The sequence below is a fragment of the Perna viridis genome, chromosome 2, assembly GCF_037379345.1.
Source record: "Perna viridis isolate PV_CMFRI_1.1 ecotype Kerala chromosome 2, ASM3737934v1, whole genome shotgun sequence".
NCBI lineage: Eukaryota > Metazoa > Mollusca > Bivalvia > Mytilida > Mytilidae > Perna > Perna viridis.
Window position 1 is genome coordinate 5423783 of NC_142446.1, and position 19637 is coordinate 5443419.

Here is a 19637-nt window from a genome sequence, read left to right on the forward strand (position 1 = left end):
TGAAAAAAAATAATTTCCTTTTCTTAATTAATTAATTGAGATTTATTATTAGGATATTTGAATTTCCCGTGCCTATGAGCGCCACCATGATCGGTTGAACTGTGACGTCATGAAGTTGGTTTGTAAAGTGAAAGTAAATAGGTAATTGATTACGATATCCGAAGAAATCGCAAATTTGGGACTTTCCTCCTATAAATTCAACCCAAAATAATTAGAAGAAGAGATTGAGGCACAACATGTAAGCAAATGTCAGACACCATTGACGAGCAATGGGATTTGCAGCCAGATGGCTAGTATTTGTATTTCCATGACTTTCAAAGAATGTTGGTTTTGCTGGTAAAAAAAAACTTTTAGAACATTTCTATTTTCGTGCTTATGATTGCACGAATCATCCCTAGACCATTATCTCATGCCCTATACCACACCTATAAACCTATATTTCATGCCCTATATCACACCTATAAATCTATATTTCATGACCTATATCACACCTATAGACCTATATCTCATACTCTATATCACACCCCTAGACCTATATCTCATACCCTATATCACACCCCTAGACTTATTTCCCATACCCTATATCACACCCGTAGACCTATATCTCATACTCTATATCACACCCCTAGACCTATATCTCATACTTTATATCACACCCCTAGATCCTATATCTCATACCCTATATCACACCCCTAGACCTATATCTCATACCCTATATCACACCCGTAGACCTATATCTCATACTTTATATCACACCCCTAGATCCTATACGACATACCTTGTATCACAACCCTTGACCTATATATCAATGTGATGTGGCATATGATACAGATTTTGGCATATAATGTTCAGCTATAGTCTGTCAGCCACACATCATTGTAATCATTGATTTGATTAATCCCTTACAGTCAGTAAGGAAATTTTTGGAGTACGCTGATAGATTAAGAAAATTATATCCAGTATTGGATGCAGTTAACTTTCTGCCGAATATAAAATCTTTAAAAATGATTTGTTTTCATGTACCAGCATTTTCAATATAATACACTAAATGTTTGACTCTCATTGCATTTCTTCTAACAAATATTAAATATCACTTAGTTGCCACTGAAATAGACATTTTCTTTTCTTATTGGCCTAAAAACTACTTTCAGGTTGTGTTAAATCATGATAGTTGTTCTAATTAATTAAAATACAGTTAATTCCACTTACACACACTTGAGATTTTACTTGCACTCAGTTACTTATCACTTGAGATTCTACTTACTCACAGTTACGTATCACTTGAGATTATAATTGCACTCAGTTCGGTATCACTTGAGATTCAACCTTCTCACTATAAGGTATCACTTGAGATTCTACTTATACATAGTTAAGTATCAATGGAGATTCAACTTGCACGCAGTTAGGTATCATTGAGATTCCACTGACACAGAGTAAGATATCACTTGAGAATAAGCTGACACAGAACAAGATTTTGCTCAAGATTCCACAAACTTCTAGTGGGACATCACTTGATAATTTTTTTAAACATTGTTATTGCTATTTCTGTTAGTGACCTTAGGAAACTTATTTTTTTTATTTTTTTTTTCAGTTCTTGTATGAGCTCTGATCTTTTGTTAGAGGAACAAAAATGTAAATTGATTGGTGGAGGAGAAATTATACAACATATTATGTCATTTGTATGGGCTATTTGGGAAGATAGCACTGATGTATGTTCACACACTGACAAATAATTCTGTAGACATTTTTAGATTTGATCAATATGCTTTACACTGGTTTTTTTTTTTTATCTCTGTTACATATGAAGTAAAACTAAGATATTCTAAACTTACTTTTTTGTTATTTACTGGTGTGACTTCACACTTTAATTTGATTGGTTAATCCAGGGAACTCAAATTCAAACTAACATTTAGAAATAGCAATTAACTGCAACAAAGTTGAAGTGAATTTCAGGTTTCTGTTATAATCTACTGGTACATGGGATTCTTTATGCCTTTAAATCGGTGCTCACCAAGTAAAACAAAGTACAATATAATACAAGCAATGAAATTATTTTCTTATATATATTTATAGATATATTTAAGGCAAATGAACCTAACACCTTTTACCAGTATGTAATGATATAAAATCCTTTTTTTATTCTGATAGGTAATAAGGATTATTTCCAGAGAGATATTTGAAAATTCATTAAAGATCCATACCATGTCCAGGCCCTCTGAGGTAAAGATGGATCCATTTTTCTGTAATCTGACAGACAGACTGATGTTCAATGTCAGTTGGTCCACCAAGGGAAAGTATGGAATGTTATCTAATCTTATCCAGATCACAGGGACAGACTACATTTTACAGGCAGCCCCTGATCTTCCCAAGCTCATTTTATCCCAGATGAAGGAACATGCATTAGCCTGTCATGTAAGTTTCTCTTTCCATTCTCGGTATTTCACTTTTAATTTCTTCATCAACTAATTTGACTATAAATTGTTTACATGTAAATAAACTTACAATAAATATGATAATTGATCTTTTTAGAAATCAGAAAAAATAATTACAGAAACATTCCTTTGGTTGATTGACTGAATGGCTAAAAGATTTCACACATTTGACACATAGCTTATTTTAAATTTCAAATAGCTTTACTTTTGGTCATATACTTTTAAAATGTTTTTTTCATATTTATAACAAGCTTTTTGATTGGTGGGTTCTCTTTGAAGAACCCAGTATAAAAATAGGAGATATGGTATGATTGCAAATGAGACAGTCATCCACCTATAGCAAAGCAACAAACAATTTAACATCTACAGGTCAAGGTTTTTTTTGTATAATTTTTTTTTGTTACTGTGATATCATTAATGATGAACGGTCTGCACTCAGCTATTCAAATAAAATAACGTTTTAAATTCTTAATACATTGGTTTGAATCCAATAGATATTATCAGAAATGTTGTTAGTTTTTGAACACGTTATACAAAATAATATGGTTTGGTACAGTTCACACTTTTTATAAACAGTTTTACATGTAGAAGATGTAAAATTAGATTCAGTGAAAATGAAATTTACATTCTGATACCAAAACACAAAAGTGACCAGTTATATCTATATTATAATACTGGGTATAAAGTTTTAATATTGTAGGCAAGTGAACTGTACGTACAGCTTTGTTTGAAGCATCACAGAGGAGACTATGAATTATGGATGTCAAACTGGATCAATCCTTTACTAGACAGTTTATCTGATGGTGAAAGACAACAAATCAATAATGTCTTTGAGGTTAGTTATCAACCATTGGTTGCTAGAATGATTTTTTTTTCTTTTAAGAGAATTTTAGTGTGTATTTATTTATTTCAACCTGTGAGTCCTTTTGTAACTTTCCCTGTCTTCCGTTCCTTAGATTTCCCATCTGGGAGTTCTTTAGATATTTTGCACAACATCTACTCCCTAGATTTCTTGTCTGTGTGACTTTTAGTCAGTTTGCCAGTGTTTCACACACTAGATTTCCCATCTGTGCATTGTTTAGTCAGTTTGCCAGTGTCTCACACACTTGATTTCAAGTCGTCTCTGCATTCTTTAGTCAGTTTGCCAGTGTTTCACACACTAGATTTCTCATCTGTGCATTCTTTAGTCAGTGTGCCAGTGTCTCACACACTAGATTTCAAGTCGTCTCTGCATTCTTTAGTCAGTTTGCCAGTGTTTCACACACTAGATTTCTCATCTGTGCATTCTTTAGTCAGTTTGCCAGTGTCTCACACACTAGATTTCAAGTCGTCTCTGCATTCTTTAGTCAGTTTGCCAGTGTTTCACACACTAGATTTCTCATCTGTGCATTATTTAGTCAGTTTGCCAGTGTCTCACACACTAGATTTCTCATCTGTGCATTATTTAGTCAGTTTGCCAGTGTCTCACACACTAGATTTCCAGTTGTCTCTGCATTCTTTAGTCAGTTTGCCAGTGTTTCACACACTAGATTTCAAGTCGTCTCTGCATTCTTTAGTCAGTTTGCCAGTGTTTCACACACTAGATTTCTCATCTGTGCATTATTTAGTCAGTTTGCCAGTGTCTCACACACTAGATTTCCAGTTGTCTCTGCATTCTTTAGTCAGTTTGCCAGTGTTTCACACACTAGATTTCCAGTCGTCTCTGCATTCTTTAGTCAGTTTGCCAGTGTTTCACACACTAGATTTCCAGTCGTCTCTGCATTCTTTAGTTAGTTTGCTAATGTTTCACACATTAGATTTCCTGTCTCTTCATTCTTTAGACAGCTTTCTTGTGTCTCACAAATGCTTGTTTTCTTACATGACAAATAATAGTTGGCCTAGATAGATAATCTTGGTGCTTAATTCGGATATTCTTTGTATTTGATAAGAAAATGGTCATAAGTAACAAACAGTGGATGATTTACCATCTTTCTTTGGTTTCTACAGATGACCTGATCACCTGACATAGACACTGTGGTTTCTAGAGATGTATTGACTCCCTGACATAATATGTGGTTTCTACTGATGACTTGATGACCTGACAGAGACACTGTGGTTTCTACAGATGACTTGACCACTTGACATAGACTTTGTGGTTTCTACTGATGACTTGACCATATGACATAGACTTTGTGGTTTCTACAGATGACTTGACCATATGACATAGACTTTGTGGTTTCTACAGATGACTTGACAACCTGATATAGACTTTGTGGTTTCTACAGATGACTTGACCACCCGACATTGACTGTGGTTTCTACAGATGACTTGACCATATGACATAGACACTGTGGTTTCTACAGATGACTTGACCACTTGACATAGACTTTGTGGTTTCTACACATAACTTGACAACCTGATATAGAAACTGTGGTTTCTACAGATGACTTGACCATGTTACATAGACACTGTGGTTTCTACAGATGACTTAACCATATGACATAGACTTTGTGGTTTCTACACATAACTTGACAACCTGATATAGACACTGTGGTTTCTACAGATGACTTGACCATGTTACATAGACACTGTGGTTTCTACAGATGACTTGACAACTTGACATAGACTTTGTGGTTTCTACAGATGACTTGACAACCTGATATAGACACTGGTTTCGACAGATGACTTGACCACCTGACATCGACTGTGGTTTCTACAGATGGCTTGACCATATGACATAGACACTCTGGTTTCTGCAGATGAATTGAACATCTGACATAGACTTTGTGGTTTCTACAGATGACTTGACTACCTGACACAGACAATGTGGTTTCTACAGATGATTTGAATATCTGACATAGACTTTGTGGTTTCTAAAGATGTTTTGACCACCCGAGATAGACACTTTGGTTTCTACAGATGACTTGAACAAATGACATAGACTGTGGTAACTACAGATGTCTTGACCATATAACATAGACACTGGAGTTTCTACAGATGACTTGACCATCTGTCATAGACTATGGTTTCTACAGATGACTTGACCATATGACATAGACACTTTGGTTTCTACAAATGACTTGATTTTCTGACATATACTTTGTGGTTTCTACAGATGACTTGACCATCTGACATAGACTGTGGTTTGTACAGATAACTCGACCACCTGACATAGACTTTGTGGTTTTAAAGATGTCTTGACCACCTGAGATAGACACTTTGGTTTCTACAGATGACTTGAACAAATGACATATAATTTGTGGTTTCTATAGATACCTTGAACATCTGACATAGTCTGACGCTGTGTCATCTGACATAGACTGTGGTTTCTACAGATGATTTGACAGTATGACATAGACACTGTGGTTTCTACAGATGACTTGACCCCTGACATAGACTGTAGTTTCTACAGATGACTTGACCATATGACATATACACTGTGGTTTCAACAGATGACTTGACCATCTGTCATAGACTGGTTTCTTCAGATGTCTTGAGCATCTGACATAGACTATGGTTTCTACAGATGACTTGACCACCTGACATAGACTTCGTGGTTTCTACTGATGACTTGACCACCTGAGATAGACAGTTTGGTTTTCATAATGGCCTTCAGACCTTTGATTATCTGTTTAATGTGTGCATTTATTCTGGTCACTTGATGTATTCATACAGATGACAAACTATACTGCCTTGATTTCCTGGCAGATTGAATAACAAGTTTTATAACAATGTATTCAACCGTGAGATGCATTATATTGCTATAACTACTATTAAAAAATTCTTGTTTTTATTTACAGTATATTTTGACTAAATTACTGAAAAAAGACCCCTCTGTAATGCCCTACATATTACTGAAGCTATCATGTACAGCAGGTAGGAGTATTCATGTATTTGTTATAACTTTGTTACTGTATAGACAACAATATCTTGGTAAACTGCAAAGGTTTTTTTTTATTTTGTATCAACATGTTTCAGCATCTGGGAAAGCTTCTTCAGTATGCAACTATGTGAGATTAAATCAATCTTCTACACCCACCTCACACAGCGGAAAGTTATCAAACTCTAAATGTCTTGTTTTACATACCAAAGTACAGAGATACTTTATGATACCCAAATACAAACAAATAAACAAAATAAAGATTTCATTGGATGTAGAAATTCAATGAAAGGACCACAGAGAATAAACTTTAAATTTTCAATTAAGGAGCCCAACTTTCTAAAAATGAATGTTTGGCATTTTACACTTTAAAGTTATGGACCCACAAAATATTTCAGTAGAAATGGCCACTGATCCCCTGAAAAGATTTTACCTTAGGGCAAGATACTTTTGTAAGTGAAATTGGAATTATAAAATCAAGCAAATATGAAAATAGCAGGTCAATATTGTTTGAACAAGTAAAACATGACTGACTTTACAAATGCACAGCTGTAAAATATGCTTCTACTAATTAAGTTATGTAATATTTTTATTAATCAGATGGTTCGCACTTATCATCTCTTGTGATGTGTTTGCGTCGAGCCAGAACTATGGGATTCTTAGATAATAGGCTTGGCTCCATTGATGCTGTTAGTCAGCTAATAGACCTCAAAGTTCTCCAACAAGCTTTATACCATATAAATGAACAGGTATGTACACCAACTATAGTCCTTGTGTTAACATACCCCTTTCATTGTCTTACACAGACCAAATATTCATGTGACTTCCTTTATGTTATAAAAACTTTGAAGAATACTTCTCAGAAACTATAAATCTAGTGATGGGTTCATGTTGAAAACTGTGTATAGCTTGTTAGTCATGAAGATAATTGATGAATTGGAAACATTTTTATGAACTATTAGGTCAGTGGTTTTTTTTTTTTTATAATGACTCCTTATTAGGGTTGCCTTTTTTTGTCAGGATTATTATCCAAGATTTGGCTCAGTATTGTAAAAAAAATTGAGATCTGTAGAAAGAAATGATGAATTGGTGAGTTTATGCCAATGTTATTTAAATTATAGGATTTATACATCATTAATGCCACAATCTTCAGTGTTTTTATTTGAAATCTCAAGAACAATGGCAGATGGAGTGTAGTAATACACATCTTTACAGGTTTTTGTCTTTTTTGTGTCAAAGCTGACATTTTGTTGTTTAGCTTTGATTAGCTATAGTATATAGCAGGACATATGGACTGAGACATCAGAACATTGCCAGGACATATGGACTGAGACATCAGAACATTGCCAGGACATATGGACTGAGACATCAGAACATTGCCAGGACATGGACTGAGACATCAGAACATTGCCAGGACATATGGACTGAGACATCAGAACATTGCCAGGACATATGGACTGAGACATCAGAACATTGCCAGGACATGGACTGAGACATCAGAACATTGCCAGGACATGGACTGAGACTATATTTCCATCAGAACATTGCCAGGACACATGGACTGAGACTATATTTCCATCAGAACATTGCCAGGACACATGGACTGAGACTATATTTCCATCAGAACATTGCCAGGACAAGTTTCACCAACCATTAAGAGCCAAAACTTTTATAAACTGGAAATATATTTATTAACAAACTGTGCTCATGTCTTTACTCATCTTTTGGAAAACATTCAATAACTCAATTATGCACGACCTGAAAACACAATTGAATTACCCTATGGCTGACAAACATGCAAAGCGCTTTCGCAATTTATAAAAATAATACAAAAAAGATTTCTATCGCAATCTTCAGAGCAAATATCAGATTAATGGCTTAATTATAGACAAAAGGTAAAATGTAGTATCGCAAAATAAAACGATTATCTAATCCTAAACCAAAAAAGCTAAATTATTAATAAAACTTTCAGTAAACTTGTATAAAAATCAATGCAAATTCACTATTCCTGTAAATATATTGCTTCAGCATCTGAGTGTCAGCTAAGCTAGGCTTAGTAATTAATGAAATATAGAATGCCCAGTTGAGCTATGCTTTGGTGTGCATAATTTTGTGCCAAGCATGTAATGTTAGTAAGTGATATGCATACGTCAGTATAAGAAGTCGGTGATACGTCATAATGGATATGATACGATAATACATTATGATAATTACACATACGGTGACATAAATATGTTACAACTTTTAACTTACATCAGCTTTATTTTAACAGGTAAGACTTGATGCCTTTGCTTTTGTATGTGATAGCCATAAGACTACAGTTGTGATATACTCCTGGGAATTAGACCTCATCAAGAACTTCCTTCCATGGAACCTAAACAGTCAATCACCTGCCTTTAGACAACAGATGATATCATATCTTAAAAAGGTAGGAATATACAATACTCATTGATTGAAAGCATAGATTTTTATAATCTTATTTTTATATCTAAGCCTTCTGCTGTTAGGGACACAGATATCAGACTACACCACACCTCTACTGCAATGGAATTTAATAAAATATCAGTAAGGATGTATGAGAAAATAAAGTAATGAATGAATGAATGAACAAATGAATGAATGAATGAATGAGTTGCAGTGTTTTTGGAAGGATTATTGCTCTTTGAATGTTGCTGGTATTTGTTGTAGATGTGCAGTGTTTAAGTGTTAATCAGTGTTCATCATAAACTTCTATTAACAAAGTATAGAGTTTCAGGCATTGTTTAAGTATAGAGTTTCAGGCATTGTTTAAGTATAGAGTATCAGGCATTGTTTAAGTATAGAGTTTCAGGCATTGTTTAAGTGTAGAGTTTCAGGCATTGTTTAAGTATAGAGTATCAGGCATTGTTTAAGTGTAGAGTTTCAGGCATTGTTTAAGTATAGAGTTTCAGGCATTGTTTAAGATCTTGGTTTATTTTATCTTGTAGTTTTTGTGTAGAATGAAAGAGAGTGAGACAGTGCTTATAAGGACAGTCACTAAATCTAAGTCATTGGAAGGAAATTCAGAAGAAAGAGACCATATTCATAAGTACAAGGTAACTAATAGATAGTTAAATTGTGATTACTAATTCTACACTTATATCTAGTTTAATAGAATTATTATCAGTGTTAATAAATAAAACATGATCATGGGTGCTGATGAATGAAATGTATCGAACTACCAGCATTCTTAGCATGAAATACTTGATTGTTCCCCTGCATAGAATTCAAAGAACAATATATAACCTCCACATTTATTTCAAGATAAGTTCAACAAAAACTTTTTAAGAAAAATACAATATTTTTACTGGATATTTATTGATAATTTAATTTCAGAAGTAACACACTGGCTGATTGAGTTACAAATTTTTTTCTATTATTTCATTGACAAAGTTTTAATGTCTGTAATCAACTTTTTAACCTGCATAGCCAAAGGCGGAAGCAGGCCTAGGAGTTGGGTCACTCTGTCCATCTGTCTGTCTCTCCGTAACACTTCAGCTTGTTATTGCAACTCATGAAACTACTCAACAGAAATTCCTAGAACTTGGTGTGTAGCAAGAACACCATATGTAGTTGTGCATATTATCAGGAAATTTTGATTCTCTAACTGTTATGGCAGTAATGTTCTATAGTTCCCTATATCTGTCCATGGCTTTTTTTTTGTTACATATTCCTCAGCATCTGTAAATCACAGCTGCAGTGCGACACAGGTCCAGATATCGATTGGTTTAGTTTGTTTTATGATCTACTCTTTAGATTATAAGGAATGACTGTTAAAAAGCTATCTATTTGAAATAACCTCATTACCCATGGTGTATATATGATTGAGGTTATTTCTTCATAGACAGAATGATATGATAGTCATTACTTAATTAGTCAATTTGTTTGAAATATTAATTAGTTCATAGAACCAAATGGTCATTTAAATCAATGAAATTTTGGAATTCCTTATACATTTTTGCACTATGCAACTGTTGACATTTTGATCAATCTGAAATGAAATAAAAATTAAGGCATTGTTTTCTTTCTTTAGCTTCTTTCAATCATAGTGTGTTTTATCTTTAGTGTTCCCTGCCTTTATCTACATGCTATAGTTAATGTTTATTTTGTTATGACAGGAATACTTAACATGGCTAACAAGACATCTTTTAACGTGTCTACATCCAAGCTCCTCCTTCGCCAGAAAGACAACCTGTCTGATGACTTTGAACTTACTAGTTGATATTTTTGGAGTTCACTCAAAATCAGGTACTTTTGTGTTTTCATTTGTTATTAATGTATATATCGGCAAATTTTTTTTTCACATATAATACACATGATACATAAATGATTGATTGATTGATTGAATATGATTTAACATCCTATGGTCAGTAGTTAATGCATTTCATGACAAGAACGATTGATTGTTTTGAATAGAACCTGCTTTGTACTAGTCTGACAGGTTGATCTTTATTGTGCTAGCTCATAAGAACTACAGCTCAAGGGTAAGCATGCCATACCACTCAATAGCTCACAAGAACTACAGCTCAAGGGTAAGCATACCATACTACTCAATAGCTCACAAGAACTACAGCTCAAAGGTAAGCATGCCATCCCACTCAATAACTCACAAGAACTACAGCTCAAAGGTAAGCATACCATCCCACCCAATAGCTCACAAGAACTACAGCTCAAAGGTAAGCATGCCATCCCACACAGACACATGATTAAGCATGCCATCCCACTCAGACACATTATTATGAATCCAAGCCACCCAGTCACCATTGAAGGTAAGCATGCCATCCCACTCAGACACATTATCCTTAATCCAATTCATCCAGTCACCACTCTGTCCCCTCACATATAGTGTGCTTGGCAGGGAAGCAGTGACTACCAATTTTAAAATCATTGATGTGACTCAGTCAGGTGTAATGCCCATGACCTTTCACATTCCAGGTGAGCACACTACCCTTAGACCCCTGAGGCGGTCATGATGAATAAGATTATATTTTTTAGTGTTTGAATTTAAAGATAGTTTTGTAATTGTAGGATGGCCTTTTGTAGATGTAGTATATTTTTGTGATGTTCGGTCTACTCAATGTTCCATACATAATTTGAGAACTCAAAATAGCTTTGAGGGATTTTGATTAATATTTATTTCAATGTTTTCCATCATGGATTATTTCAATGTTTGTCATCATGGATTATTTCAATGTTTGTCATCATGGATTACTTCAATGTTGGTCATCATGGATTACTTCAGTGTTTGTCATCATGGATTACTTCAATGTTTGTCATCATGGAAGTAAAATGCCCTTTGATCCTTTGATTTCCAACTTTTTTGCCCTGCTGTAAGGCAACAGGGGCAATAAGTAGGTTCTTTTTTTCCTTTTTAAAGTTTTCCAAATGATTTGAAATTTTGTGTAAAGCTTTACCAACTATAGACACATTATATTTTTTTCGTCTTTCAATTATGGAACTTTAACTACAGAAAAAGAAACAAGTGTATCATGCCACAGTGGAGCTGTTTATAAATCTTTTTTATCAGTGATATCAAGGTTGTTTTTTTTCCTAATTCCTGTTAATTAGGCAACTGCAAATTTTTGTGACAGTATCAGCAAGTTTCATTGACAATGATATGTCACCACCAATAAGAAGAATAAAGCATGTTTAAGTATCACCACATCTCACCATGGTGTGCTTACCACAGTACTGGTGATAACTCTAAAAACTAGCAATATTCTATAGATACATATATGTATCAATATACTTTGAAGCTTGCTACTTTGTTTTATTTTCAGGCTTTGTAGTATCTAATGTCCTGATTGGTGAAGATTTCACTGTTTTGATAGAATGCCTGACTGATACATTTGAAGACAACAAAATGGAAGCATACAAACTACTGAAATATTGTTCAGCTATACAACAAATAAAACAGGTACTGCGTAAATGTTGGAATAGCATGATACTAAGATGATGATATATTAAGTTATTATCAAACATTTTCCTTGATGTAAATGATTTCAAGTTGTCTCTTATATGGCCTGATATTCCAAATGAGTCTGATGAAAAGGTAGTATGGGACAACCACTGAGTTCCAACTGATTCTCAAATGTAATGCAAGACAATTTATAACTCAGAGTGAAGTATATCTGAAATTTCAAAAAATCTGAAATGCTTGGCCAACAAAATGGATGAAATAAGATATATATCTGAAAGAATTTTTTTCATAGTGAACCAGATGTCAGGTTTAAACGATTGTTTTAGTGTTTTGGAGGACATTTAGTCATTACCTTGAGCTTGAGGTTTTATAGAAAATACTGAAAATTGAATCACACTTGGTCCCCAGCTATTTTAACTAGAGTATCCTGGGTTTATTCCAGCTAGTTTTCAGTTCTTGATATCCAGATAAACAGAAAAATGCATGTGGGCCTTTGGAATGAATAATGAGAGACTTTGGTCATAACTTCTCATGTTGTTTTACAAATATTGTCTAAAATGTTCATTGTTCCAACTCAGTAGGTATTACTTTTATTTTTTACTGTTTGTCATAAAATATGCCTAGTCATGGCAATGACTAAGGGATGTCATCAACTAATGGATCTGATTGGTTAATATTTGAATGTGTTCCAAAAAAGTGAATGTTTAATTTCATGAAGGACAATTTGCAATCACAGACGCTGTATTTCTAAAAAAAAAATTTTTTTGGAAATACATGTTGATTTAAAAAGAGTTGGAAGTTAAAATTATGCATTGACAGGTACCCTTCTGTTTTACCTTTCACCAAGAAGTAGGTTATGAATTTATTTGGTATTGGATGTTGTAAGCATGTTTTTATTTTGTATACATATGACAGGTTGAAATAGATCTATGTCAATTAACTCTATATATCTATATAGTAATACCACACTGTTGATTGATGTTACACAGGAATCTAGCTTTATTAGATGGGTTACATATCTATGGTTACATATGGCAGTTGTTAGATCATCAGTGTAATTATCTTTGTTTAAAAAGAATCATGTCGGCAATCTTTTAAAAATCATTGAGTGCATCTCATATTTCTAAAACAAACAAACTATATATATATTAGTTTTGAATTCAAAAATATCTTTCATGATATGTGTTACCACTTGTTTTGTAAAACTGTTATAGTAAAAAACCGGCATTGGTTGATAAAGCTTCGGCTATTTTCTTTACTGATAGTATAAATGAATTGAGTTTGGTAATTGACATTTTTATGTTTCAACAAATCAAATAAGTAAATTATCACATTCAAATTCAATGGATTCAGTATGAATGGAATCAATATGAATGGATTCAATTTTGTCACAGTTATAACCCTTTCATTTTAATTTTCCAGTCAAGCTCAAAAGTTCTGATTTTACCTTCATTTATATTTTATCGGTGTAGTTAGTCTATTTGGTAGCATTTTCAGCACATGTAAAAGATATGTCATTTACAGAAAACTTACTATTTTAATGTTTTCATTTTATTTCAGACATATGATTCTGTAGATTATCTCTTAGAAACAGCCTTGACCTTAGCAGGTAGTACCCGTCCACAGGATAGTACTACTGCTGCTTACTTGTTTAAAGTTCTGTTACTACAGAAAGAATTAATTAATGTCATGACAACAAACTCACGGTCAAGATCTTATTTAAACTCCTATGAACATACGTCGTTTCCTAACATACCTGACAGCCAATCAGAAAGGACATTACAGTTGTTATCTTGGTTGATGATATTTCTAAAGTTTCAAATAAAGATAGCTGAAGAGAGTGTTATGACAGCTGCTTGCAGTAAACCTATATATCCGACTGTACATTGTATTCGTTATGTGATGCAGGATATTAATTTCAGGTAATAATCGATATCAATCTTGTATTCCTATTTAATTCACTTTTAGCTTACAAATAAAATTTTATAAAAGTTCAAGCTTGACACTAAAAACCCTTTTAGAGTTTAAATAAGCATGCTTTTGCTAAGTGGAGAGTAGTGGAATGAGGTCAATAAAATGTTTTGCTGGTTGAAGCTTGATACAACTGCAGAGGTCAAACCCTGCACATATGTGACAAGTATGGACATTCTTTTCAAGCTTGATGCAGTGCTAAATTTGGATAGAAATTAAATAAATGACACTTGAAAAGAATTTTGCAAGAATCGGTGGGGCCTTTTCGGCCCTATTTCCTAAATTATTCAAGTCACAACCCCTAAAATCAATCCAAACCTTCCTATTTAGTATGATATTTTCTATTTGCTTTGACTGTAAAGGTGCTTTACCACAAAAGGAATGTTGGAATTTCATTTTAGGGCTGAAGTATTTTATTGTCCTTAAGTGTTAGAGTAATGCCCCTTGGTTAAACAATTTAACATTTTTTTGCAAAAAATATTTCCTAATTATTTTGGGATTTCAAATATTATGTTCAATTGCCCCAAATAAACAGAGTTGAATGGCTGCAGTCATATCATGCAGCACTTAGTAAAGCTCTTTATTTAGTTCTATGGTCACATTTATTCTGTATCAGAAAACTATGCTGTGTCAAAGAGTTGTTCAGGATTGTATCAAGCCTTTAACATAGTGTCCAAACTTGCTTTAATTTTCAGGGTTGTATCAATTGTACATCTTGGAACACTTTAATAATTGTATATACCAGTTTCTTCTGTGAATACTTGTTTTTGAGATTGTGCTTACCTGACACTTGATGGACTGAGTGGAGACAAGTGTATGTAGGCTTGTCCCCACTCAGTAGAACAACTGTATTACTTCCTTTACTGGATGCCTGTTGGTTTACATATTTTTACCTTGAGTTTCTGCATCAGTTTGGATATGCAACATTGTATGTCTATATTGTATGTATAGTTTTATTTGCACAAATAATCACCCCTCCTTTTTAATCATTTTTATTATTTATAAACTTGTGTTTTTCTGGTCTGCCACATATTGCAAGATTCATCAACAAAATGACAAAAGAGGGATTCAAGTGGCAGAAACATTCTAAAAATCTGATTTTATCAATTTGCCTTAGGTTATGATTGTGATGCTCAACTACCAAATAGGCCGGGATTACTCTATGCAAAATATATATTTCTTTCCAACCTAGAAATTGCTTCTGACATATCTTTCAATTTCAAAACCCCTAGAGTATTTATGCTTCATAAAAAAATGGCTTCTTCATTTATTATAGGCAGGGGTATCAATTTAGTGAACATTGCTCTAGCTATCCTAAGTTTTGTTACTTATTTGAAGAATGATAAATTAATTGCAAATAAATACAATTATGTTCACAATTTCATATGCTGTGTGATTTTGCATTTTCATGAACAGTTTAGTACCTGCTGAAGAAGTTATTCAATGGAAGACGTTTGTGGGAGATCTGATAACTTCCTGTTTGCAGATATCAAAAATTGTCTCCCCAGTTGTACAGAACTCATCACCAGAGGGCAATATACCTATAGAAGCCATGGGAAGTAAGTTATACAACTGTAACAACAAGCTTTAATGACATATCTCATAAAATAAATCAGCTAGCTCTTAAGTATATTTTTCATGTTTTTAGCTGTATAAATTTAACTTCAATAGTTCTTAACCCTTGCTATTCTGAACCCAGATATATCTGATTTTATAATACACATGCTCAGTATTGGATACAGGTATATTTGGTCATAATTTGAAAATAAGAAATGTCAAAATCAGTTCATAGTTGAATATGCAAGAACCCTAAGGTATGGCTATAGTTGTATATGTTTCATTGAAATGTAAACTGAAAGTGTAGAAATTAACATTAATTTATAGATAATATTGGATACTTGTGACATGAGACATACTCATGCTTGAAATTTCAAATAATTCTTACTTAGCCTAGATAAGATAGGTCTTTTTCACTAGTTGCTGTCTACATAAGATAGGTCCTTTTCACTAGTTTCTGCCTGCATAAGGTAGGTCTTTTTCACTAGTTTCTGTCTATATAAGATAGGTCTTTTTCACTAGTTTCTGTCAAGATGAGATGGGTGTTTTTTACTAGTTATATTTAGTTTGATCAGAGACTTTAGTTGGTATGATAATAATTAACGGAAGTAATAAGGATTAAAACCTTAAAGGATACTACTGGAGTCTTAAAAATGCTTACCTTTCCTATTAATGCAGAATTAAACATCTTTGCAATATTGGTATTTGAGGATCATATGGAAATTATCCAATTTATTTGTTATAATTAAAAGATTTTTCTGGCAATGAAATTGTTTACTTTATTTGAAGATATACAGCAAGCGGCAGAAGGACTAATGCCAGAATATCTGACAGTATGTTGTTGGAGAAGTATAAAAGAAGTGTCTTTAGTCCTCGGTGTTCTGTGTACAAATCTACCTGTTGTGGACCCTACTGATAGGGAAGGTAGAAGTGGACTGTTAGATTGTACTCAGGTAAATTATTAAAGCGTACTCCTTTACTTTTTCTGATTCATAGAGATGAAGGCAAAAGTATGGTTATAGACATATAGAATCAACAAATAGTCAACAATCAATACAGTTAAAACCTATAAATTATCAATGAAAATTTTTAATGTTTAACTTATGACATAGAAGAAATATATAAGTAACTCCTTACCAAGGTAGGTTTGTGTTTCTCTGATATAGAGTTATTTATAACATGATGAAAATAAAACAACAAAATGGTGTCCACAACAACTTCATGTTTCTGTAAATGGTGAATGTACTATTGTCATAAATAACAAATGCCCAAGTTTAATGTGAATTTGCAAGTAATGCATTTAAAGCTGTTGTTAGAAAACAAAATTAACTGATAAGTAGAAGTCAGAAATAGAAGGAATAAAACCTTGAATTTGGCTGATTAAGGAAAATTATAAAGTTCAAGATCATACAATTTTTAAACTTTCTAATATTGGAGTTCATGATTTATTTGTGAAGTGCCTTGGATACATGGTTATGACATTGCCTTGTTATTTTTGTTTGAAATTTTTTATTTGCCTTTGACAAGAGGGTAATGCCTTCCTTATATATGTTACATTCTAATTTAAGTAGTGTTAGAAAATGTGGCAATATAAAGTCAGAATATGACAAAATTTCATTTTGTTCAAAAGTGCATTTGGTCGAACTAGGGATTGAGTGTTTAATTGTGTTGTTAATACATCTGTTTACATCTGTGAGGTTGCTTTATAAAGTTATGTATAAGTTTGTTACTTTTTGTCTCCTATCACAAAGCTGTGCAGGGACATAGAAATGCAGAGCATCTGTCACTTCTAAACATTGTAAGTGCTCACACACCTACATTTAAAGTTATAAAGAAGGAGCTGACTGATCAGAAAATCTTGCAGAAATATTTTCATCTGTACAGCATTGTAAGCCCTGTCATGCCTTCATATCTTTATGAATTTTCGTAGAATATGGTGGGGAACATTTGAACACATTTTTTTTATCTATGAATTAACTTTATGTCCTCAAATTAAATATGTTTACTTAATATGAATTCTTTAGATAGAGGAAATAGGAGGTTACTATAAGATACAATTATTAGAGTCTGTACACAGAGGAGCATTCGAGTTGGCATATGCTGGTTTTGTTAAGATGTGTGACATGCTTTGGAGGTAGGTCTGTATCACATGTTATTGTTATGCACTATCATGTTCTGGAGACATTTATTTCATGAAGTTGGAAGGATAAAGATACTGAAATTTGTGTTTACCAGTGGTCAATCCAAGAAGAATGTGATAAAGTTGTTCATAGTAATATTATCACGTTATTTAAGCTATTGTCACCCCTCCTTTTTTATATGACTGCAAAAAATTTGCTGTCATATAATGGTATCATGCTGTCATCATCGTTCGTTGACACCTCATGTCCAGCCAATAACTTGTGTATAAATGTATAGATCTTTATGGATTATAGCACAAGGTGCCATACCTCAAAAGGAAGCCTGGAACTGATTTTGGAGGTTGTGACTTTATTTAGGAATTACGGTAAAAAAAATACAATAAATTTTAAAAAAAATGTTTTTAAATAATAAAAGAAAATAATTTTTAAAAGTGTGCAGAACATGTTCCTCATACTCGTTAAATCTAGGTGGGTTTTTTTTTGTTTCATGATCATATTTTGGTTATTCACTCTTCTAAATTAATTATTCCCTATTATTCTTTAATCAGGAGCAAGTTAGAAGATCTATATAAGTTACCAAAGATATGGTTATCTCATCTGATGCAAGAAATACAATCTGTTAGTTCTAAACTCTGTGCTACAAGACGAAGTGCTGGGGTACCGTTCTATGTACAGGTAATATGAGTAATTAAATCAGCTATAGTCTGACTGTCAGTTTCAGGCACTCTTCCAAAGCTCTATCTAATAATATGAAGGTTATGTAACTGTATCAATTTTATAGATTTTACTAGTGAAAATACTAATTATCTGAAATGATCCTTCTGTCAGTCATCTTTTCTATGTTTAACACTGCTATCCATCATCATAAATTTTGTTCTGAGATCTTATCCTCTTAACTCAGGTCATTTCTCATAGGTGTTATCATTTTATTAGACGTTGGTACATTTCTCACTGTGGGAGAATTGTATATTAATAGGATAATTAATTTAACAGAGTGAATAACCAAAATATTATCATGAGTGCTGGGGAATGCCTAGATTTAACTAGTGATTAGAACTTGTTCTGTGTGCTAGTTAAATCTTCAAGCATTGCACGAGTGATCATATGTTATTATTCACGACAACTAATTGATTATACTATTTATTATATAGATTTTCTTCATAATCTATCAATATTTTCAAGATGAATTCCAAATTCTTTGATCGGCTGATTGATATCAAAATTATGACATTTTGGCGGGAGAAAGTCAAAAAGTAAAATTATCGAAATTTATTACACTGGGAACATTCAATAAAACACTGCTATCTATATAATAATACTTGATATCATTTGGAAGTTTTAAAAAAAAAACAATATACAGCCTTGGCTAAAAGACCTATCAAATGACTTGATTTAAATATGGTTTTAAATTAATCTCATTTTTAGCTCTCATGCCTCTTATTGCCAACACTTAGTGCTCATCGTCAATGTGGTTAACAATTTTCAAAACTCTTCTACTCTGAAATTACTTAACCAATTAGAAGCAAACTTGGTGTGAATGTTCCTTGGGGTATTCTGCATAGAATTAATATGGGGATTTTTGATCTGTCAAAAAACATGACCGCCATCATGGCTGCTTTTACAAAAATAGAATGTTTCTTATCAAGCCAGATGAGCAATTCAGGCTCTTTATAGCCTCTTGTTAGATTTTTGTGTTCAATTAATTTAAAATGGCACTAGAAACTTGTCTCAATCATTAG

General features: G+C 33.1%; 1 protein-coding gene across 1 annotated transcript in view; it reads left to right on the top strand.

Moving 5' to 3' along the window:
• Positions 1-19637, top strand: part of LOC148623439 (tRNA (32-2'-O)-methyltransferase regulator THADA-like) — a 113207-nt gene that overhangs the window by 23726 nt on the left and 69844 nt on the right. The window contains exons 12-25 of the mRNA XM_088564852.1: positions 1592-1709; positions 2149-2412; positions 3133-3267; positions 6212-6287; positions 6892-7040; positions 8564-8719; positions 9258-9365; positions 10428-10557; positions 12090-12226; positions 13790-14151; positions 15617-15759; positions 16547-16710; positions 17782-17891; positions 18447-18573. Of these exons, the coding sequence (XP_088420978.1) occupies positions 1592-1709; positions 2149-2412; positions 3133-3267; positions 6212-6287; positions 6892-7040; positions 8564-8719; positions 9258-9365; positions 10428-10557; positions 12090-12226; positions 13790-14151; positions 15617-15759; positions 16547-16710; positions 17782-17891; positions 18447-18573 (2179 nt within the window). The remainder of the gene's footprint in view (positions 1-1591; positions 1710-2148; positions 2413-3132; positions 3268-6211; positions 6288-6891; positions 7041-8563; positions 8720-9257; positions 9366-10427; positions 10558-12089; positions 12227-13789; positions 14152-15616; positions 15760-16546; positions 16711-17781; positions 17892-18446; positions 18574-19637) is intronic.